This window comes from Gracilinanus agilis, chromosome 1, assembly GCF_016433145.1.
Source record: "Gracilinanus agilis isolate LMUSP501 chromosome 1, AgileGrace, whole genome shotgun sequence".
NCBI lineage: Eukaryota > Metazoa > Chordata > Mammalia > Didelphimorphia > Didelphidae > Gracilinanus > Gracilinanus agilis.
Genome location: NC_058130.1, coordinates 425,592,726 through 425,617,825, shown reverse-complemented (window position 1 = coordinate 425,617,825; position 25,100 = coordinate 425,592,726). Strand labels below are relative to the sequence as shown.

Below are 25,100 nucleotides of genomic sequence, written 5' to 3'. Positions count from 1 at the left end.
AACTCTATCCACTACTCCTCAGGGGTACCTCTGTAATGGAAGGCCTCAGCAAAAAATGAAACTGCTTCTGTCCTCCAAGAATTTACACACTACTGGACATTATTCTGAGCATACCTCCCAAATGTATCTTTCTCAGCCAGATTTTTCTTTATGGATTTATCAATCAATCTGTTCACTACCAATTTAAGTACTTAGCACAGTGAGGGGGTTGCTGGGGTTACAAAAACAAAAATGAAACAGTTTCTCCCCCCTCCCCTGCAAGAAGTTTACTTTTTATTAGAGGCAACATGTATGCAAACACATACAGAATATCAAATTGACAAGTTGGTCTTAGTTATATGGGATGCAAACAGGCTATCGTGGAAAACACCCAAACTTTTCCTTAAAGTGGGTAGTCTTTCATTCAAAACAAAAGTTCGAGGATTTGTTACGGATGTGTTTAGTGTTGGCAGAGCTGCTTTCTGAGTGATTGAGTGTGTTTGGGATGGTTTGTGGAGTAAGGGAGTTGGGAAAATTCGTAAAATGAGAATACTAGATAGCCTAGTCTAAGGTGATTCTCTCTCTGATTCTCTCATCTCTATAGTACTAGAACTACTAGGGTCTCCCCTCGCCCCCCAAAAAGTAAAAATATAGAAGATGATTTATTCGAATAGCTCACACAAAGCCAGCATGTATGTTATCTCGCTCCCCATCCCACCAATTCCTGTCTTCTACTTTGCTTGAGTCAGTTAATGAGGACTATTTTTTGTTTGCTTGTTTGTTTGTTTTTTGGTCTTTGCATTCCCAGCCCACTAAATCAGTCAACTAGCTTTGATAAACCAACTACAATGTGCCAGGCACTGCGCTAAAAGCTTTGGATACAAAGTAGGCAAAAAACAATTCTTGCCCTCCAGGAGCTCACCATCTGTGGGGAGACGGACCGCATGCACATTTACCATGAACAAAGGAGATAAAGAGAGGATAAACTGGGAAGGAAGACAATAAGGCTGAGGACTTCTAGCGAAAGGTGGGACTGTAGCTAAGGCTTGAAGGCAGCCAGGGAAGCTAGGAATGCAAGGGGTGAACCCTTAATAATTGCCTGTTAAACTTAAGAACAAACTCTGAAAGCGCCTAAGCAGAATGACCGCTGAAGTTATAGTTAAACTACGGCGGGGTTCCTTCCCAGCACCCTCCACCTGCGTGGAAGAACACCTGCCTATTCCAAGCCATTCCTCCGAACCTCCTAGGGTTTTGGTTTCCCCTTCCTCCTCGTCTCTCCTCGCACAACAAACTTTTTCCCTCTTTACAAATAAAGTGGGAGGTGGCCGACCGCAGGGGGAAAGCTGCAAAAAAACTAGACAGCAGCTACTTGCTGCTGGCAGGTGATGTCATGTGGGACTAGATTGGAAGGGAAGGCGGGCTGGAGGGAAGGGAGGTGGCGGGGGCTGCCAGCACCACTCCGCCCCCGCCCATCCCCCCAAATAAGGAAATGGCCCTCACGTGAGAGCCTGTAGCTAAGGGAGCGCAACTCTTACTCTTGCCCGGGAGGAGGCTGAGAGAGCAGCAGCAGTAGCGGCAGCGGCAGCGCACGGGCAGGACTCCAGGGACCAAGCCCTGGAACATCCCCCTGCTTGCTAGCCCGCAGCCCCGAAGTTAGAAAGAAGGAAGAGGGAGAGCAGCATCGTCCAGGGACACGATGCCCACGAACTTCACCGTGGTGCCCGTGGAGGCACAGGGAGACGCTGCGGATGGCTCTGGGGATTCCGGGCTAGCGCTGGGGGAAGAGCAGGAGCGGCAGCCTCTGGCGGCTCCCTCAGAGGTCCAGCCTTCGCCTGGCCCGGAGCCGCGAGACTGCAGCCCCCAGATCTTGGGTAAGTAAGAGAGAAGAAAGGAGGCACAGGATTGGGAGATCTCCCCGAGGTCCCATTCTCTCTACCCCGCGGGAGTCCTGCAGTCCCAGCCCGGCCCCTGGGTCCTGGCAGCGAGGTGAACTGATTTCCAAGTTCCTGGCCCGGGAATGGGGCGGTGCAGGGGGAGGAGTGTGTACCTGAGCCCGGACAAAGACGGAAGAGAAGACTCTGGCATGCCCCGGGGCTTGTGTCGTCGCCCTGGAGACTTGGCGGTCTTTGTCGGACCTGCTTCCTTTGAGTCATTTTGGTCTTCTTTGTTTCTGGAGGCTAAGGATGGAAGACCCGGCGGCGCAAAAGGGATTGAGGGGGAAGGGGGTTGGAAGAGGAGAGCCTGACCGCTGCGCTTGGGGAAGTGGAGGATCAGGCCTGGGTTGAAAGTCTGGGATGCCGGACCTGGGGCATGCATGAGAAGCCCTGGGGGTGCAGGAGGGCGCAAACTAGCAAAAAAAGTGGCTGAGTAGGAAGCACCCTCTTGTGCTCTTTGATGCTGCCACTACTCTATAAGTGGTGATAATAAGGGGGAGGGGGGTTGTCAGGCAATTAATCCAGAAAAGAGGATGGAAAGAGTTATTTGCCTTCCCTCAGCTCATTTTCCACTCTTGCGACCTTGACTGAACTGCTTTCAGTTGAAAAAAGGAAGGATGGGATTTCCTTGCAACAAAAAGCAAGAAAGCATGCTTATCCCAACTGCCTATCTATTCTTCCTAGGAGGCTGCTGTATCTTGGCCTTGATTCCAGCATCTGTTTTGTTTTCTTGCAGTACCTCCCCCAACACCTCCCCTCCTCTGAATTTTCACCCTGTTCTTTCACTACTGAGTTAATAACTTCTGTATTCACTTATATGGATATCACAGGATCTTCTAACTGGTTCTGGAAGGGCTTAGAGACCATGTAGTCCAACCTCTTTTTACAGATATGGAAAACGTTGCCCAGGGAAGTGAAGAAATTTTTCTAACTGGTGGTAAGAAGGGTGAATTGGAACTCATGCAGTTTCCTAATAGTTTTGAATTAGTAACAACCCTGTGAGATGATGAAAGACTTAAGAGACCTTATGGACTAGTCCACTACTAAGGCCTACAGAGGCCAAATTATCAGCCCACTGACCCACAATTTTAAGTGGCCGAGAGAAACAAAGCCAAGTTTCCAAAACCTGTGTCCTGAACAGTATTATTGGGCTTTATCTCTTGTGATGAAGCCTTGATTTCTTTCTTTTCTTTCTTTAGTCAGTCTATTCCCATACCACATTCCCCTTCTCTCACAAGCTCTTTGATTTTTCTCCTTATTAGGTCTAGGCTAGATCCCTTTTATTTACCTGCTTAAGTGACTCAACCATGGGAAAGAACATTCTCCTAAGTACCCAAGAGGGTCAAGCAGAACCTTCAGAGAAGGGTGTCTGTTTCATTTTTATAGTTTAAGATACAGCAAAGTTTGAGAACAATCACTAGGCAAATTGAACCTGGGTATTATTGAGGTTTTTTTGGTTTGTTTTAACTCTTACCTTCTGTCTTAGATCTACACTAAGCATTGGTTCCAAGTCAGAAGAGTGATAAAGGGCTAGGCAATTGTGATTAAATGACTTGCCCAGAGTTACATAGCTGGGAAGTGTCTGAGGTCAAATTTGAATCCAGGACCTCATGTCTCTAGGCCTGGCTCTCAATCTACTGATCTGCTGCCCCCCATCACTGAGTTTTTTTTGAGACAATTCGAGTTAGTTGGTGTGGGTGTGTTTTAATTATTTATCAAAGTGCGATATTTACATGTTTTTTTTTCCAGTGTGTGTATAGCTTCAGTGTAAAGCTTGATAGAAGCCAAAAACATGAGTTGTCCATTTCCTTTTGTTTCTGTGTTTTCTTCTTGGAATACTTTGGGCACTGCAAAATGCTTAGGTTTTGTTTTTGTTTTTTTACTGAGGAACTTCCTTGTTTTTATAATGACCAATATAAGGAGATTCTGTGGAATCTAGGCTTGCATATTATGGACCCAGGGACAGAATGCTGGAATAGTCAAAGGACCTAAGTTCAAATCCATTTTAACTTGGAGTGGCAAGTCATTTAACATCTTAGATAAAGTGAATAGAGTGCTAGATTTGTATAAATTGTGATCCTGAATCACTTAACATCTGTCTCCCTGAGTTCCCTCAAGTTTCTATTGGGGATGATAAAAGCATCTCAGAGTTATTTGAGGCCAAAATGAGGTAATTCAACTAAAGCTCCATACAAACTGTAAAACTCTATATGTTAGTTTATTTTTATTATCTATGAAAAAAAGACAGCGTTGATTAGAAAACTTCTAAGGTCCCTTTCAGGTCTCAATTAAATATAGCAGTAGACTGTATAGTAAGAAGGTTTTCAGGAATATAGAATTATAACTTGAGACATTTCCATCACTCAGATGAGAAACTATCATCCAAGGATCTGCCCTTTGACCTTTTCTAAGCTGTATCCTTCTAATCCTTGATCTTATTTTCTTAGCTTTTATTACTCTTTGAGTGTGTGTGTGTGTGTGTGTGTGTGTGTGTATGTGAGAGAGAGAGAGAGAGAGAGAGAGAGAGAGAGAGAGAGAAATTATGAGAATATCACACTTTCTGGATAATTCCCAAATAGATATCTAGCCCTGGGTTACAGTTCTGCATTCCCTCCTGCTTTTTGGACATATCCATGTGTTTATCCTGCCTACATCTCAAAGTAATTGTTTCCCAAACTAACTCTGTTTTCCTTTCTTTGCCTGTCCCAGCACCTGAGCAAAGCCTCTTTCCCCTCCCTCCCCACTTCTTGAGGCTCTATACCTGCCTGGTGATCTGAGTTAAACCTCTGGATCAAATAACCATTTGTTTCATCATCCAATCAAGTGCTTGTCCCGCCGATTTTGCCTCTACCATCTTTTATCCATTATACTCTCTCTTATTTTCCCAACCCCTTCCTTCCCCCACAGCTCAGGACTTCATTAAAATTGTACAAGGAAGAATTAATGAACTCCCAGTCTCTATTTTCTGCCCTCCTAATCCATCCTTCCTTGGTTCGAGATAATCTTTCTGTTATAGAGATATGACTACAGTTTCCCTGATCTAAAAACCTTCAGTGACTTCCCATCACCTATAGGATAACAGGCTTGAGTCTGGCATTTAAGAGTCTCATAGTCATGTTTCAGCCAACTGTACTACTGGTTGTTTTCCAGTCTCTGCCCTCTCTGGCCTTTGTGCGTACGCATGGGCTATCCCTTGATTGGAATATTCTTCCTTCCCAATTCCACTGTTTCAAAATCTCTTTTTTCTTAAAACATACCTTTATTTCTTCTAGGAAGTGCCTTCCCAGATTCCTCTCCTTCCTTCAAGTCCTATCAGAAAGTGATCTTTGTCATCCCAAATTTCTTAAAGTACACCTCAGAGGCAAAGAAGTCGCATCCCTTTCTACTGTACCTTGTATTATATTTATTGATGTATAGCTCTTCCCTTTCTCAACCTGTTAAATTTTAAATTCTTGACAGCAAGAATCATGTTATTTTGTCATGGTATTCTTTGGCCCACATTAGACACACTTAATAAATATTCTTATGAATTGAATTTCATTTGACCATGATAAGGGCATTTTAATTTTCTATTCTGGCTATTTAACAACCCTTGGGATTGTGAATAATGCCTTTGCAATATATTTATCAAGGGGAAAAGTGATTCATTTGCCATCATTATTGTCCAATAAATCAAGAAACCCAGAAAAGTTTTTTTTTTTAAAAGTTGGAGAGTTGCCTGAGGGGTTTTGATAAATCATAAATTATACAATTCTGAGATTGAATAAGAGATTTAGAACTGGACACTGTTATCTAGTTCCTTCATTAAATAGAGGAGGAAAAGAGACTTGACATGGTCTAAGTATTAGTATTACTATCTCAATTTAAAAGTGAGGAACCTGAGGCCCAGAAAGAGTAAAACTGCTTGTTTGGGGACACATAGATAGTTGTTCACAGCTGGGTTTGAACCGACATCTTCTAAATCCAGATTCAGTGCTTTACTATTTTCATTTGATTACTTCATATATTACAACTTATCCCTGATATCCTTAATTTCTGTTTTCTATTCAGAAATATACTCTTCCTAGATTCCAGTTTTTTTTTTTCTGTCCTTAGTTCTTATTAGGAACTTTTTTGAGTTCGTTTCTGTGCAATTTAACTATAACATCAAGCCAGATCTCTTTGACCTCTAAGGCTACATCTTGTGAACAGGTTTTCTTTAACTTGTTATAGTGTTTTTATAGGAAATTTATTAATTCAAACAATAATGCTCTGTACTGCTTGAGTTTGGTTTCCAAAAATGAGCTGAGCAGTTGTAGAACTTAGTCTTAGGAGTCGTAGGTTCTGGTAAAATATTAGACATCTTTGGTTTTATCCTTTTTTAAAAAATTTGTACTGAGGGAAGATGGAGAATTTCAGGATACCTTCTTATATAAATGCTATTTGTATTATTTTTAAATGTTCATTTTCTTAACCTTTAATTTCTGTTTTAGAATCAATACTAAGTATCAGTTCCAAGGCAGAAGAGGTAAGAGCTAGGCAATTGGAGTTAAATGACTTGCCCAGGGTCTCAAGCTTAAAGAAGTAGCTGAGGCCAGATTTGAACCCAGGACCTCTAATCTCCAGGCCTTGCTCTCTATCCTCTGAACTACCTAGCTGCCCACTTTAACTGTTCATTTTTAGTATGCATTTTAAGTCCTTGATTAGCCATGGACTTTGCTGTTGTTTAATATAAGAATAAATTGATAGTTTGGGAGATATAATAAATTTTGATTTGGGGACAAACCAATCTTAAAAATGAATGGATGACAGTGTCGACTGAATTGATTGGATATCCTGAAATGAAAGTCCATGGAAATGCTTTCTTTGAGTCTTATTGTATTAGGAATTATAGGCTGCATAGTAAAAGGGGAGTCCAGCTTCTGTGTTGCCATTGACAAATTGAGAGCTTCAACATTTGTTGGTTGATATTTTGAATGTGCTGTTTTGCATGCTGCCCATGGCCTTTGCTTAAAGCAAAGAAAAACTTCCGTCCAACTTAGATTGTTTATTGAGTCCTCAGATGCCGTTCTCAGGTGCATAGTCTGCCAGCATGCTGTCTCAATATCTTGAGCAATATGTGAGAAGGTTAGAGTCCCCAGGACCTGTCAGTCACTGGAGGTAGAGACTGGGGTAGGACTGGGAATGAGTGAACAGAAATCTCTTTTAACCTACAACTTCTTTTAAGGCTTAGCTTGTTCTAGGCTGATTATAACATTCTAGAGGACCATTGAAGGGAAGTGGGAAGTGAATTACTCCTGGCCTGGGATTCCTTAAATCAGGGATTTTTAACCTTTTCATAAAGCCTGTTGCCAGTCTGAACCCTATGGACCTTTGCTCCGGAAAATGTTTTTAAATGTTTAAAATTAAGAAGGGAACAAATTATATCAGAATACAGTTACACACACATAAGTAACAAAAGTTCATGGCAAACTAAGAACTCCTGAGTGAAAGGTTAGTAATCCCATCAAGCTATTCTGGTGGGGGAAAGAGAGAAGGGGCAGATACACCTGCTGTAAGCCCAGAGTACTTCAGTGTATATGTGTGAGAGAGGCTAAAATGAGTCTGGACTTCAGGAAAAAGACAAAGGTATCCTTTTTTCCTGAGATCAGTGTGCCTGACCGACTTGACTTGACCTCGAAGAATTATATTCTTTTCCAACCATCTTTTTGTGGGCAAGTGTCACTATTTCAAGGTAGTAAAAGATTTCTTTTCAAGTACTGTTCTTTCTCTCTACAGTCAGTTCTTCCATTAAATAATCTGAAGATTCTTGCCAGGACTGATAGATAACATCACAAACAAAGTGAGTTTGATGGAAGCACTTTGCCTTCAGCTTGGAGCTAGTCTTTTTGAAATTTGTTTTTCTTTTTTCTCCTTTTATTTCCATCTCCCTTCCCTGCAATTTGATAAACCCTTCCAAACCAACCATTTTCTTTCTTTAAGGAAAGTTTACAGCATAATGCAGTGCAACATCCAGGGTATTCCCTGATTGTTACATTTCTTCTCTGTTTATAAGGATCATTCTCATCAATAGTGAACATTTTGGGGGCAGCTGAGTAGCTCAGTGGAGTGAGAGTCAGGCCTAGAGACAGGAGGTCCTAGGTTCAAACCCGGCCTCAGCCACTTCCCAGCTGTGTGACCCTGGGCAAGTCACTTGACCCCCATTGCCCACCCTTACCAATCTTACACCTATCCACCTATGAGACAATACACTGAAGTACAAGGGTTTAAAAAAAAATAGTGAACATTTTTCTAGAACTTACTGTGTGCCAGGCACCATGGTTACCACGTTATAAATATTGTCCCATTTGATCTTCCCAACAACCCTTGGAGGTAGGTGCTATTATCATCCCCATTTTACAGATGAGGAAACTGAGGCAAAAAAGAAGTTTAAGCCCAGAGTCACAAAGCTAGGAAGTATCTGAGTCTGAATTTTAACTCAGGACTTCTGACTCCAGGACTGGATCTCTATCTAATGTACCACTGTCTTCAGGAGTTAAGAAAATCGATTATATGTAGGTATGTAGAGAGAAAAGGAGTAGTTTTTTTTTTTAAAGAAAAATAACAGTGTAGTGTACTAGAAAGAATGTTGAATTTGGGGCCAGAACATCTGAGTTTAAATCCCAACTTGCCCCTCATTTCTTGTGTGGCTCAGGACAAGTCACTTAGCTTCAAATGAGTTAACACAGGAAAATCACATTGCAAACTTAAAGCACTATCTAAATGCTCACTGCTCTTATTTATTCTTCTAGGTCTCCATTTTCTTCCCTGAAGAATGAAGGGTATTGAGACCTTCTAGGAACCTTTCTTTTTAAAAAAATTTTTTTAAACCCTTACCTTCCGTCTTGGAGTCAATACTGTGTAGGCAATGGGGGTCAAGTGACTTGCCCAGGGTCACACAGCTAGGAAATGTCTGAGGCCAGATTTGAACCTAGGACCTCCCATCTCTAGGCCTGGCTCTCAATCTACTGAGCTACTCAGCTGCCCCCTAGGAACCTTTCAACTTCAAGCACTTAAAAAAAATGAATTCACAAAATAATACTTTAAATGATTTTCTGTTTTAAATATATGTAACACACATATAAATTGATATTGATATTTGCTTCTTTGTTAAGAAGGTTAATAAGTTTTATAAATTTAATAGGGATTTTATTATATATATGCTAGATATGGTTGGCAATATGAAGAGGGGAATAGAATAGTTTCTATCCTCAAGTAATTTGTATTTTCTTGCATGTGCACAAGTAAGAATAGTGCTAGAAAAAAATTGAAGAGAGTAAAAGCATGAATAACTTTACAAATGGTAGGGGAACTAGAGAAAGGCTATTTCATGAGAGGTGTCAAAACTGGAGGATTTGAAGAGGATTCTAACGTGTAGGAATGAGGGTTAACTTCATGATGCACTAAGGTAGGAGTGTGTGGGGTATTGAAGGAAGAAGAGATAATCCTTTTGTTTGGAATGTGAAGTGAGGAAGTATGACATAGTTCTGGGAAGATAAATGGAGATAAAACTGTATGGGATTTCAAATGTCAGACTAAGAAATTTTCCTTTTATCCTAGAGGCAGTAAGGAACCATTAATCTGGGAGCGAAGATGTCCTTGCTTTAAAAAGTTTACTTTATAAGGTATCAAACTCTGCATCCTCTTTGATCCAATAATACCATTACTGGGTCTATGTCCCAAAGAGATTAAAAAAGGGGGGGGAACCTATTTGTATAAAAATATTTATAGCAGCTCTTTTTGTGGTGGCAAAGGATTGGAAATTGAGGTCATAGCCATCATTTGGGGAATGGCCAAATTGTGGTTTGTGATGGTGATAGAATGCTCCTCTGCTATAAGAAATGATGAGCAGAATGATTTCAGAAAAAACTGGAAAGACCTACATAAACTGATGCAGAGTGAAGCAAGCAGAACCAGGAGAACCTTGTACACATTAACAGCAATATTGTATGATGATCAACTGTGAAAAACTTAGCTATTCTCAATAATACAATAATCTAGGACAATTCTGAAGGACTTATGACAAAAAGAATGCTATCCACTTCCAGAGAAAGAACTGCTGTAGTCAGAATGGAGATCAATGCATATGATTTTTCACTTTAGTTTATTTGTGTTTTTATTTTTGGGTTTTGGTTTCGGATAAGTATTCTCATACAGCAATGGCCAATAAGAAAGTATATTGTCCATGATCATACATGTATAATCCAAATCAAATTGCTCACCGTCTCTGGGATGGGGGAAGGAAAGAATCATATAATTCAGAAAATATATGTTGGAAATTATTATTACATATAGTTGGGAAATATTTTTAAAAAGTTTATTTTGCCAGCTATGTGAAGAATGTATTTAAGACTAGATTCATGGGGACCAGTTAGAGAATTCTTTCAGCAGTCAGGTGAGAGATATAGATGTAACTGTCAATGAAAAGAAAGAAGGGTTTTGCCACAAGAAATGTTGTATAAGCAGAATCATCGAGGCTTAGGCAAGTGATTGCTCATTCAGAATGAGGGTGAGGATGAATGAAGAGTAAAGGAAGACTTGGAGATCAGGACCCTAAGTGACTGGGAGGAGGAAGAGGAGGAGGAAGATGGGTTCAGTAGAAAGGGAGAAGTTTGATGGCTGGCAGATTTGGGGTGGGGGGTGGGGTGATAGCAAAGAATTCTGTTTTAATTTGTGTACATTTGAATAGATTTTGTTGATTTTTTTTTATGCCTTTGAGATAATCATGGCTAGTTTGCATGTGTACTGATTTTTCCCCCGTTGCCTTTGAATCTCAGAACAGCGAATGTAATTTCATTCCAACTGTCCACCATTTGGAATAGCTTCTTGGTTTAAGATGGTTTAAGAAGACTTTGGGAAGAGGGCAGTTGTGTGGCATATCCTGGAAGATTGAAATTTTGTGGTTAATAGAAATTCTAAGGGGTGGAGATAAGGAGTAGCATTTGCTCATAAACACTCAAATCAATGAAATATTATGTCCTTTCCTTTACTATTGGAAAACTTGGAGTAGTATATTTTCTTAGTTTTCAGCCAGAAGCTTCTTTTTATTCAGCCACCTCATGACCAGAAGAATAATGACATTGAGCAGATTTCAGTTTTCTTTTCTTTATTGCAAGTACACCAAGTTAGGAGTAACCTCTAAGGGATCTTAGAGGACTTCTCTAAATCAGCCACTTATTTCTCTTGGAATGGGAAACTGAGGCTCAGAGAAATTGTCTAATTCTTAGTGGTAGTGTGAAATAGGTCTAGGACCTGGGGCTCTGGAGTATTTGTTCTTTCTGAGATACTTTAGCCAAGCCTATTTCTTCTACTATAACACATTCTACTAAAGTTCTTCTCTGATGCCTTAATAAGACTTATAAAATATTATATATAAAATATAAGATATAAAGGTTTTCCAAGGTGCTTAAAAAACTCTTATGTTCCATTTTAGAATTAATGCCATGTTTTGATTCTAAGGCAGAAGAGCAGTAAGGGCTAGGCAATGGTGGGGTTAAGTGACTTGCCCAGGGTCACATAGCTAGGAAGCATCTGAGGTCAGATTTGAACTTAGGACCTCCAGTCTCTAGGCCTGTTTCTTATTCATTGAACCAACTAGCTGCCCCTCAAGGTGCTTTAAAAAACAAACACAAAAAACCCAACAAATTTTCTTCCCCTGATTATATGTAGAAACAATTTTTTTTGACAATTATGATATTTTGGGATTCTGATTCTCTTCCCTCTTCCCTCCCCTCCCTTTAAGGTGGCAAATAGTCCAATATATATCTAGTACTATTAGGTAATACATATTCCTTATGCCATGAAAAAAGATGCATATCACATCCAATAAAAAAAACTCATGAAGGAAATAAGAGTGGAAAATGGCATTCCTTCATCTGCAATCATTCTCCAACAGTTCCTTCTTTGCAGTGGTTAGTATTTTTTTAAACATTTATTAATATTTATTTTTTTAAAAAGTTAACATGGTTAGATGATTCATGCTCTTACTTTCCCCTTCACCCCCCCCCCCCGCACTCCCCCCACCCATAGCCGATGCACATTTCCACTGGTTTTAACATGTGTCATTGATCAAGACCTATTTCCAAATTGTTGGTAGTTGCATTGGTGTGGTCGTTTCGAGTCTGCATCCCCAATCATGTGCTGTGGTTAGTATTTTCAAGGTGTTTTTTTCATTTTTGGCCTTTTACTCAGATTCTGCACATTTGATTGACAACTATCAGTTTCTATATCCTTAAAAAAGGGATAAATGATTGGTCTGTTGGTCTGAAGCTACAAGATACCTTCACCAAGATTAATGCCTCGATCTCCAAGTCTAGTATTCTTTCCATTAGATATATTGATTTTATTTAATTAATGTTAACCAAAAAAGTCTTTCTTACAAAAACTTTAGTCAGATCTTCCTCTGCATAAGTAAAAACAAATGAACATTTGCTATACCTAAACACATATAATAAGCCTGTATCTGCATCTGTTTGTCTGCGTCTCTCTTTCCCTGTTTCCGTCTCCTTCTCCCTCCTTCCCTCCCTTCCCCCCCTTCCCCCTTCCCACCTTAACCTTCTGTCTTAGAGTGGATACTAAGTATTGATTCCAAGGCAGAAGAGCAGTAAAGGCTGCCCAATTAGGGTGAAGTGACTTGCCCAGGGTCACAGGAAGTATCTACCCACCTGCCCCATCTGTTTCTCTTTTTAAAAATTCATTAACCAGTACAGATAACAAAATAGAAAGCAATAAAAAGAATATCAGTACTGGCTTTATGAAAAGGTAAACAAATAATTACTTTTCTGTTAAAAGAAAAATAAAAGCAGTTGTACCCTGCTGTTACATATAATAAAAAATTATATTTACTCATGTATATATTCAAACTCCGAGCCATCTTACCCCAGTGATATGCCCAGTCTCTATTCCCCTGTTGCATCTGTGTGCCTGCTATTCACTTTCTCTTAAGTTTGCAGTGCCTCGTCTTCTCCTTCAATAGAGGTGACTGTGAATCTTGGAAGTCTGTGTCAGTGGGCAGGCTCTTTCAGTTGTGTCTGACTCTTCACTATTCCATTTGGGAAATAGTTTTTTAATATCCCAGTTTGCAGTTGAGGTAGGTTTTGCCTTGCTTAAGGTTGCACAGCCTGATTTGAGATATGAGACCATGGCCTGCTTTCTTCATTGTATCCATTCCATCATCTTTCATAGTACATGAGTATATATTTTGTTTGTTCCTTTGGCGGAATTTTGAAATTTTAATATTTTTAATTTTTAATTTTTTTATAAAATTATAGTAAGTGTATAAATAAATTTTTATCTTAAATATAAATATATAAATAAATCAATTTATGATTTATAATTGTGACCTGGGATGAGACCTGTAAATTCAATTGGTATAGGAAATTCCCAAATACTATCATACTAATGCATTGCTGGTGGAATTGTGAATTGATCCAACCATTCTGGAAGGCAATTTGGAATTATGCCTAAAGGCCTTTAAAGAGAATCCACATACCCTTTGATCTAGCAATACCACTACCAGGTCTGTATCCCAAAGAGATTAAAAAAATGGAAAAGGGCCTGTTTGTACAAAAATATTTATAGCTGCTCTTTTTCTGGGGCAAAGAATTGGAAACTAAAGGGATGTCCCTCTATTGGGGAATGATTAAAAAAATTATGGTATATGACAGTGATGGAATACTATTGTGCTGTAAGAAATGATGAGCAGGATGATTTCAGAAAGAACTGGAAAGACCTACGTGGACTGATTCCGAGTGAAATAAGCAGAACCAGGAGATCATTATACACAGTAACTGCAATATTGTGGAATGATAAAATGTGATAGACTTTGCTACTAACAGCAATACAGTGATCCAGGACAATTCTGAGGGACTTATGAGAGAATGCTCTCCACCTCCAGAGAACTTCTTAGAGTATAAATGCAGATGAAAACATATGATTTGTCACTTGTTTATTTGGGTATATGATTTGGAGTTTTGGTTCTGTAAGATTATTCACTTACAAAAATGAATAATATGGGAAAGGTTTTGTGTGATAATACATGTATAACTGAGAAAAATAAAAAAGAATTCTCAAGACAGGAGTACTTCTGCCAATTCAGATTGGCACCTTTTTTTTTTTTTTTTTTTTTTTTTTTTTTTTTTGGTAATTTATAATCTTTGTGGATTGTCTACAACAGAGTGGTCAAGCTCAAGGCCCACAAAACTCCAGTGCTAACTGAATGGAACTAAAATGTAATTGGGAAATATTTACAAAATAAATAAAAAGACACCATAACATAATGTTAATTTGTGGTTTTTTTTAAGTCAGCCTGCAATTGGCAAGGATTTTTTTTCTATTTGGTTTGGCACTGCTGGCCTAGTGTACTGAGAAGTTAAGTAATTTGGCTAGGGTCACACAGCAAAGTGTCAGAGGTGAGTCTTGAACCCCCCTCTGGTTGGTGGGTTCAAGGTAAGGTCTGTTTTCTGTCCATATGCCATGCTGTCTTCTCAATATTTTCATTAAATATGGAAAATGTACTATTTCTAGAATGAAGGGTATTAATAAGACACTGACAGTGAATGCTCCGTGCCGAGCTGTTTTTTTTTCTCCATAATGGAATCCAAGTTTATTGGCACTCTGTAGAGCACACATTCTGCCCTTTGCTTTCTCCATAACAAATCCATTTAAAGTTAATTTCTTTTCAGAGACTGTTTTGAATGATGCCTTCCATCTTTCCCCTTCAAGCCAATGCATACTTCAGTGTGACAGGTTCTAGCACCGATGCCTCTGTCCCTGGGCTCAGGGGACACAGGGATCCATCTCCTAGAAGGATCCAAGGTTAGGATGAATTACGGGAATTGATTAAATATTCACAAGTTCAGTCAAACTTGTCTGGGACTCACTGTTGTGCTTCTGGGAGAATTTTCCATGATGTGGTTCTGCCTTTTCTTCTGGTCCAAAGAGAACCAGGCTACTTCTGTAAGCCAGGTTAGAATTATTTTGACTCTCTAGACCAAAAAAAAAATGGTTTCACCCAAACAGATCTAGTTCTTCTCCCCCTACCTCTCCCCAACTCCCCCCCCCCCCTTCTTTTACTGTCTGCCTGGAAATTTCCACAAGGGTATTAGCTTTCCTTTGCTTCAGAATCTCAAGCCTTTTTCATTCTTCACTCTTCTGTGTGGTTGTTCCCCCTTTTCTCCCACTAAAGCAATTGTAAAAAGCTCTTTTTGTATTTCAGTGTCTTTTGAGAACACCGAAAGATTTCCTTGTCCTTTTATAAAGAGTTGGTCCCCATAAACTGAGTAAAACACTTGGAATGTGGTTTGGCCTTTGTTTGGTTTCTCTACCTGTGATTTCCCTGGTATAGGTAAATCATTGTGAAGGGACTTAATCCATCTGCAAAAAATACAACTATTCCCGACATTAAAGTTGTTGTCTGGGGTCCAGAGCCCCACAGCCAGGATGTGACTTTTGAACCCAGGCTTTTTATTGGGCTAGCTCTCCCATTTTCCTTCAGGATTCTTTTAAGAAGGTTGTTTGCCATCGAATCATGTGATCAATCATATGTTTTTCTTATGATGGATTTCATGGCTCCATGGGAATATGATTGGGAATGTTGACTTTAAATGATCACTTGATTGCAAATAGTAATAATATGGAAATGGGTTTTGAACAATGATACATGTAAAACCCAGTGGAATTGCTTGTTGACTCCGGAAAAGGGGTGGGGGAAGAGTAGGGAAAGAACATGAAACATGCTCGAAATTAATTAATTAATTAAATACATTTAAAAATTATGTAAAAATTTCTTTTTACATGTAATTTGAAAAAAATAAAACATTTAAGGAAAAAAAAGGTTGCTTGCCTATTTTAAATAAAGATCTCTTCAAAACTAGTTAGCTTTGTAGAATAATCCTGTATTATCCTCAAATGTGTTTGATGGCATAGTATTTATAGAATGCAGGGCCTGGAGTCAGAGAAGACTTATCTTCCTGAGTTCAAATGTGGCTGTAGACACTTAATAGTTGTATGACCTTGGCAAGACACTTAACCCTGTTTGCCTCAGTTTCCTCTTCTGCAAAATGAGCTGGAGAAGGAAACGGCAAACCACTACAGTATCTTTTTCAAGAAAACATCAAATGGGTCAGAAAGAGTTGTACATAACTGAAATGCCTCAACAACCCAACGTTTCTTATAGATGTTTCTTGAAAATCACAAGATTATAGAGTTAGGCTTGGAAACAGAAGTTAAAAGTGACTTGCTTGAAGCCACAGATAGTAAATTAGATGAACTGGAATTTGAACTTATATGTCTCAACTGTGAGTTTTTTAAACTCGGTTCTCCCTGCCAGATATGTTAAGATGGTTCACAATTAATTGGTGGTTGAATAAATGTTGGAAGGCTTCCCTAGCATCAAGAGGACTTAATGAGTCACAGCTTTTACTTCTTATTCCAGTTATCCCTGCTTCATTGAGAAAATGAAAGCCCAAAGAAATGAAGTCAACAAACATTTTTTTAGTGTCTGCACTATCTCAGGCACTGTGCTAAAACTTGGAACAACTTATGACAATATGACTTAAATTGAGTAATATGGCAAATTCATGGCAGAATATGGATTAAAACCCTAGTGTCCCAATGCCTAGCCTAGTATTTTTCTGGAAGAACCCTGTGACAAAAGCTGCTAGACTTTTAAAATTACCATATCAATGAATACTTATATTTTGGATATTAAAGCTTGTCACTTGAAATACAATTTTTTAAAAGAAAAAAGCTTTAGTGATGTCTTTTGATTTTGTTATGTCGCCTTCATTTCTTATCATTCCTCCCTACTTTGAATCTATGACCCTATGATGCCTTCCCTGCTGACTTCGAAGGAGAAGGAACCATCCCTTGTAACATTAAAAAGAGATGTATGTTGAGATTGGGACATCAGAAGCAGCTGGACAGAATCCACAAAGGAATTCAGCAAGGAATCCACAAAGTTTGACATACTTTGTTCCATACCCATACTCTTTCTACTTTTTCTTCCTCTCTTCTGTAAAGAAAGGAGGAAGATACATGCTGAAATGGTGTATTTTTCCAGATTGTTATTATTTCCCTCCCACATATATAATCAGATAGTTTTAGCTATTTTTAAATATCTCACCAAGGGCTTCAAATGAATACTTATTGATAACTAGTTTTATAAGATGCTTTGACTGTTTTAAGTCTTGGCTTCAGAGTTAAGGGGAAAAGACCAGAGTTGTTTTAGGACAATTAGCCCTTTTTGTAAAAAACAAAACAAAACAAAACAAACAAAAAAACAACCCCTTTTTAAAATCCCTTGATATAGACAGTATTTTTCTGGTCTACAGTTTTTTAAAAGAGAACATTCTTTGACAACTGGCCCAATTGTTCTTTTAAATCTTAACCTAACAATACAGCTTGAATGAGAAGAAGAAATAGGATTAATTAAAATATCTTTATTAATCTTAGGAGTGTATCCAAAACCAGTTGGGAATTGGAACATACCTAAGATTAAAAGCCATTCTCTAAAGGTACTTGTAAAAGGATATAAACAAGCAGTATATTCAGAAGTCATTAGTAATCAGAGAAATGTAAATTAAAATGATCCCTGTAGTCAGCAAAAGATGCTATAAGATGGATCTGTGGAGTGATTGGTGTACTAGTTTATTGCTAGTAAAGTTGCAAATTAGTTAGACTCTTTTTGAAAACAGTATGTAAAAGAAATTTTACTGGGTTATACATACTCTTCAACTAAGAAATTTTTCCCTACTGGGACTGTATTCCAAATTGATTAGGGACTCGTATGTACAAAAAATGTCCAGGCTGTTTTTATTTGTTGTAACAAAAATAGCTGGAGACAAAATGTGCCAAATGATTAAAGAATAGATGTGAACATAGTGGAATGTTGCTTACACTATAAGGAATAAAGGAGTCCTGGAAACATGGGGAGACTCATAAAGGAAGCAGAACTTGAATATACAGTGAGAACAACGTAAATAGTCTATGTAGAGAATTATAAAGGGTCAAGCAACAAAGGATGTGTTTTTTCCAACCCCATCCCCCATTAGTAGGTAATATAACCTTTGGGAATCTGTTTTTGAGAGGGAATGGTTTGGCAAATATCTGTGCAAAACTATATTATCAAATTTTAAAAGTTAATTTTCTAAGATTAAGATAGAGGGACTATGTGGCTGGGTAACCTTTCCTCCTACAAGGATGTGGAAGGTTCTTTGGGCTTATTAAAACAAAGATGTAGCAGTTTAAAATGAGATCTTAAATAGCAATATAGAAACTTATCAGAATTGAGGGAAGTTCCTCCCCTTCCCCCTCTAACTGCCCTTTGCTTTGCCCAGACCAAATTTACAGTGCTCTGTTTATTTCTGGACTTCCTATGTAAAAAATATGTTGCCAAACTAGAGTGTGTTCAGAAAAGGTAACTAGTTTGGTAAAGGGACCTTGAATCAGACCATTGGAAGATTGTTTGTCAACTCTACCTGGAATGTTCAGTCTGGAGAAGAGAAGCTATTAGGAGATATAGTAGTTGCTAAGTTTTTGAGAGACCCCCATTTGGGAGAGGAATTAATCTTGTTTTACTTGACCCCAAAGTACAGAACTAGTATTGATGGTAAAAGTCTTTAAAAAAAATTAATCTTTTTCAATTATTACCTATTTTTTTCTTGTATCTTCCTGTCTTCTCTCCCAGTGGAAAAAGGAGAGAAAAATAAAACCCTCATAAAAAGTATAGTAGTCTTAACAGTGTTGGCCAGTTTTGCAATATTTAGTCCATCACTTCTCAGTCACAAGGTTATGGGTAGCATTCTACATCATGGATCTTCTGATATCCTGGTTAGTCATTGTAATTGGTCAGAATTCCTAATATTTAAAAGTTGTTCTTTTTTGATAATGTGAAGTTTAAAATATGAATTTTTCTTATTTTGCTCTTTAAGTCTTCCCAGGTTTCTCTGAAACCATCATCATCTATATACAACAATTTGTATAGTCATTTTCCAATTAATCAATTAATAGAAATTCTTTTAGTTTCTCTTTTTTTGGGCCACCATTTAAAGAGCTGCCATATGTTTATTTTTCTTCTTTCTTTTAAAAAATTTATTTATTTAATAAAATTTATTTCCAGGTGTCTTAGACCCTCCTACTCTTCCCTGCACCAAAGAAGGCATCACCCCCCAAAAAAGATATGTATACAGAGAGTTTGTCTTTTGTGTTTCCAATTTTCAATTTATTTTCTGGAGATGGACATTCACAAGTTATTCTTCAAATATTAATTCTACGGCTGTATATAATCTCTTGGTTCTACTCATTTCACTTTTTATTACTTCATGTAGATTTTTCTAAGATATTTTATGTAGTCAAAATTGTCCTTTTTATCTTTTATGATATTCTTTATACTTTTTATGGCTAGGAATCTTTCCTCTATCTATAGATCCAAAAGTCAGTTTTTTCCTTGTCTATTTGTGATGTGACATCAACAGTTACATATCCGTTTACTTATTGATTGGTGTGATATATTCACCTAAATCCAGTTTCTTCCAGACTACATCCCAGTTTTTTTTTTTTTTTTTTTGAGGACTGAGTCTTTCACCTAGTAGCTAATGTCTTTGTATTGAACACTTGGCTCCCTTGCTTTTTTTTTTTTTTTTTAAACCCTTACCTTCCATCTTGGAGTCAATATGTTGTATTGGCTCCAAGGCAGAAGAGTGGTAAGGGTAGGCAATGGGGGTCAAGTGACTTGCCCAGGGTCACACAGCTAGGAAGTGTCTGAGGCCAGATTTGAATCTAGGACCTCCTGTCTCTACGTCTGGCTCTCAATCCACTGAGCTACCCAGCTGCCCCCTCCCTTGCTTCTTTATGTGTATATCTAATCTCTTGGTGTATCCACCTTTATGTTATTAAACCAGAACCAAATCATTGATGATTACTGCTTTGTAGTATAGCTTGACAGCTGTTATTGCTAGGACTCCTTCCTTTTTTCCCCTTATCATTTCTCTTGATTAGATTCTTGACCTTTTTTTCCCTCCAGATAAATTTTGCTATTATTTTTTTCTAGATATATATAAAAAATTCATTTGGTAGTTTGGAATGGCACTGAATAAACTAGGATAGTAGTTTTTTTTAATTGTCTTGACTTACCCACAAACAATAAATATTTTAAAAATTATTTTCCATTTTTTGGGTCCATTTTTGTAAATAGTATTCTATAGTTGTATTCATATAGTTTCTGTGTATCCCATGTAGCAAAGTCCTTAGTTTCCAGTTTTTCTATTACCATGTAAAGAGTTGCTATATTTTCATATGTAGGTTATTCTTTTTTCAGCCTCCTTAAGGTATAGGATAGGTTTTCTTTTTTTTTTAATAGACATTTTACTGTATCATAGGAAGACAGTCATTCTGGCTTATCAAAATTGACTGTTTAGTGATAATTAAGACCTATAGGGAACAAGGAAGTTCTTGTGTTAGTCTTCAGTGCACAGTAGACTCAAATCCAACCATAGCAAGTGGTGACCTTGCCAGAATTTCGTTTACCCCAGCTGAAAGGGATAAACTTTCAGATAAACTGTCTGTCTTTTCTCTCTATCTCAGCACAGCTGGAGTGAGGACAAAATGACATGTGTGTGCACAAAGCTTTTGAACTCCTTAGAGAAAAGTTGTGGTTTAAAAATTCCATGTTCAGTATATTAAAACTTTCCCCAAAGAGTGGTGGTGAGGAAAGCCCTAAAGAAATAAGTGGTGCTGGTGTTGGTGATAAAAAAAGATTTTGCTAAATGAGATCTTCACACATAGTTGCCAAAAACAACTAAGTTATATGTTCAGTATTAGGAGGAGGGAAATGAATGTTTGTAGTTTGTGCCTATACCCCTCAGCTTAAAGCTATTTATACATTAATATAAAAGACAGTTGACCATGCCTATTATTAACATTCAATTTATTAATTATCTTTGATACATGCTTTTTAAAGTCATTAAATTATTTTGTAATAGGGAAGATTTGAAATTTTGGACAATTAGGAGTTATGGTAGCTTGAATCGAAGCCTATCACTGTAAGCCTTTTGGAAAATATTAAATAATTGGCATGGGAGCATTTGGTTATTTGCCTCAGAGCATAGACACAGATAATGTTAAATGGTAAATAAATTGACTGGTCCTTGGAAAGGTTAGTCCACAACCTCTAATCCAGTTAAAAGTCTTGGCAGTTTGGTAGATAGAATATAGTTTCAACTAACTTTGGAATCTTGGACTCTGGCTGGATGACTGAGAATTTATTGCTTATGTGATAAATATCAGCATTACTACAAGAGTTACCTGATAATTCCAATTTCGTATTGAATTAGTATTATTTGAAAAGGAGCAAATGGAACAGAAATAGTTCATCTATATTAAGAAAAGTAGGAAACTCCCCGTAGCTTTGTACAATGAGTTCTGGTTCATATTTCAATTTTGTATTGGATTAATATTATTTGAAAGGGAGCAAATGGAATAGACATAGTTCATCTATGTTGAGAAAAGTAGGAAACTCCCCGTAGCTTTGTACAATGAGGAGCTCTGGTTCATATAGATAAGATGAAGAACTAAAACCAGAAACATTCTACATAATGTGAAGGTCATACTGGTGAATGGTCTTTTCCGGCTCTCTTATGGCCTGTGCCCTAATAGTAATTGAGCAGTGGTCTGATGTAATGGGTAAGCATTTTATTATGGGTAAATTATGGTGGGAGGAATTTGTACCATCTACAGGACTTTTATTAATGGTTATCATCTCCAATAACGGTAACTTTTTTCATTTATGTAATTTGGAAACTGGAATACAGTTCCACTTGTATTGGGTCAGCCATTTCAGAGAAAGTCTTGTTGGCAAATCCTTGGAGATTATGAATATTTTAAGTGACCTGGCTGTAAGGAGCTTCTTTCCTAAAAAGTTTTTATGGGGAATATATATGTCTTAATTTAACAACTACATTGTTTGGCTTAATGCATTTCATGACTAGAAGTTGGTGAATTCACTAATAATTTTTAGTGTTCTGAAGAAAAGTTCCATTACAACCACTACTTCTAAGGTTTGGTTGGATTTTGTTTTATTGGTATGCCATCTAGAATATTTTATTAAGTGATTCACATGAGTATATTTCGAGTATTTAGGGAAAAGTTTGTCAGCAGTATTTATAGAGTTGTAGAAAGATTGTTTTCTTTGCTATTTGTTTACTATCAAGAATCTTTAAAAAAAAGCAAGCACTTTATGTATTCTTGCCTAAAATAGCATCAGACATGTTGGATAGTGTTTTGTTTTTTAATTTGCAAGGACCTTAGTTTTATCTTGTGCACATATGTAAACACAAGAGGGAAATGCCTTCATTTTTGCTATCCCTTTTTTCCCAAAGGAAGTAGTTTTTATGATAATTGAGGCTTAATTGTTTCCAAAGAACTTTTCTTAGTGGACAGATCTTTTCTTCTATCCCATTGTCCTATTTTTGTTATAGCTTTTGTACGGCGAATGAACTATGCAGCTTCTGGCTCAGATGGGACCAATTCAGAGCGTTTTCAAATATCTAGCACATCAGATTTGAGTGCTTTTCAAGTTTTTTAGTCTTTTTACATGTCCTTAGGGCTCAGTATTAGTAGTCTCAAACGGGTGGGATAAAGCCTAAATATTGTTTCCTGAAGTGTTTGGTTATTTTTCTTTTAGTTTATTCATACTCAGTATAGAAGTAGCTGCTTAAAGTTTTTTTTTTTTAATTTTTAAGACAAATATTTTTTATTGCTACTTTTTGGGTTTTGCTTCTTGAAATGACTCCCTATCTCTTCCCAATGTCCTCTTTTAAAAAAAATTAATATATTTGGATACATTTTAAGTTTCGAGTTGTCTCCCTCTTTCCCTCTTTGGATGAGGCTACCATTTGAGCAAAAAAGAAAAAAAACTCCAACAATTAAAAAATGAGTGTGAGGTCTGTGCACACACACACACACACACACATATTTAAATGCCTACTAATATTTATCAGTTCTTTTTTTTCTGGAAGAGGATATTCTCAATTCTTCAAACAATATTGCTGTTGCTGATTACAGCATTCTCTTGGTCCAGCTTTTCCTTTCATCATTATTTCAGAGTCAGAATCCCCTTATAAGGCTTTGTTTTACTGTATTGCCAAGATTCTCACACTCTTTTTAGAGGAGGAAGTCCAGAGAAGGACTGTTTGACAGTTGCTAGGGAATGGCTTTGAATAGTGACATCTGTCAGTGAAAAGGAAGCAGGCTACCATTGTTCTACTAACCCCCCCCCCCCTTCCCTTTAATAATGAATCTCCACTAAAGCACAAACTGGTTCCTTCACTGGGTGGGAATGGCAGTGGTCTCCAGATCTAGATGAGTAAATATACTGATAGTTTGTTATTTTTAAAAAAAATGCATATATATGTATATAAAATCTTGAAACTGTATCTATTTAATAAAAAAATTTAAAGTGGGTTGTTTGGAGCCTTTTGAAAGTATGTTACTGGGAAGAGAGTGTGCTGACTTGTGTATGCTCAAGGTTTCTCTTTCTTTGTTTTGTAGCTACTTTCTAGAACTTGTAAGACTAGTCTTTTGGATTTTTTAAGTCTTAAGTAGTACTAACAGGTCTGACTTCCCTCTTCTTCCAATTGCTGAATGACTTCTAGGTCATTGAGGGGAGGGAGGAAAGTATTAGAGGAATAGATTCCAGAGTATTTGAGACTTAAAAAAAAAAAGGAACAGGGAGATATGGCAGAGTCTGAGATAGAAATGTGCAGTTATAGCAGTCTTCAGAGACCGTGACACAGCCTCTAGACCTCTGTCAGGAGTTCATATCCTGCTCATAAAAGACCCCAAAGTTTTTCATGGAAGAGGAGGGAGATGGCAGATGCCCTGAGGAAATGGTTGGAAGAGATCAAAAGGGTAGATCATTTGAATGTGAATTATTTTTATTGGTGGACAAATCATTCCCATTAAATTCTTCTTTGTATTTGTGTTTTTAAAAAACAAAAGTCTCATAGGAGGGAGTTGTGGTTAAGATATGCATGGGCACACACACACACACACTGTCTCTGTCTCATAACACACACACACACACACAGGTTTATGTAGTAGTGATGCTCTAAACCAGTCTATAAATTCCTCTTCTACAATTTTGTGTGTGGTAATAAGATTAGATGTGGGATGTCATCTGTGGGTTTAACTGTAAATTTTACTGTAATGTTATTGGGACTGTTCAGTAACCATTTCCTTATTTATAATTTACCTTCCCTCCCACACAGAAAGTAACTCGTTAAATATTCTCTTGGCTCAGCTTACTCTCTGGATTTAAGATAAAGGCACTATTTTTTGTTGTTGTTCTACTTGTGCTTTCAAATGCCAGAAACCATGCATTTTCCAAAACTTCATATTTCCCCCCAAACTTCTTTTAGCTATGGAAGAGTCATGGGAAAGATTTTCTCTGAACGTTCCTCTAGCTACCTGTTTAGGATGGAAATTCTTGGGTTCAGATCCTGATTTTTGCCACTTAAGCCTTGTGTTTTTGGAGAGGTCTCATTACCTTGCTTGGACCTCATTTCTCTCCTCTGAAAAATGAGGGAGTTGGACTAGAACAGTCTCTTTTGAGAGAGAAAAGAAAACTTTGCCTTTTAGCTCTGTCTCTTATCCTTTAAAACTTTCTGTGTCACTTGCCCACATACTCTGTATCTACTTATCTCTTTCTCATTTATACTTTTTTGCTAATCAAATTTTTAAGAAATATGCTTTGTACCACATTTTGCCTCTTCAGAAAAGCACCAAGCATTTTCACATTTATTATCTCCATACCCTGGGAAATAGAGGGTAGGGCAGCTACACTCCCTGCTATATGCTTGCCAGACCGGCATGTTCCTGTTAGATTGTCCAGCCAGGAACCACAGTCGCTGCTGGCTGCCATTCTTCCCTTACATAGCTGGGCTCATTCCCTATGACTCTGCAGGGATACTTGCCATTGCCCTCTGCTGAAGCCTCAAACCTATCCCTTCTTAGTACTAGGGTAGTAGAGACAATAGTAACCTTGAATACACCAATCTCTAAACTACACTGCCGTTTGTGTTCTGTGTTCCTGTTCTCTCTCTCTCTCTCTCTCTCTCTCTCTCTCTCTCTCTCTCTCTCTCTCTCTCTCTCTCTCTCTCTCTCTCTCTCTCT

At 37.8% G+C, this 25,100-nt stretch overlaps 1 protein-coding gene across 2 annotated transcripts in view; it reads left to right on the top strand.

Moving 5' to 3' along the window:
- Window positions 1-1,563: 1,563 nt before the first annotated feature.
- The window catches only part of SLC12A7 (solute carrier family 12 member 7), a 158,202-nt gene continuing 134,665 nt past the window's right edge, over window positions 1,564-25,100 (top strand). The window contains exon 1 of one of the 2 annotated variants that reach the window (XM_044665299.1): window positions 1,564-1,814. In XM_044665299.1, coding sequence (XP_044521234.1) covers window positions 1,676-1,814 — 139 coding nt within the window. In that variant the 5' untranslated portion in view covers window positions 1,564-1,675. Of the gene's footprint in view, window positions 1,851-25,100 lie in introns of both variants that reach the window. The other variant, XM_044665290.1, reaches the window with a different exon arrangement.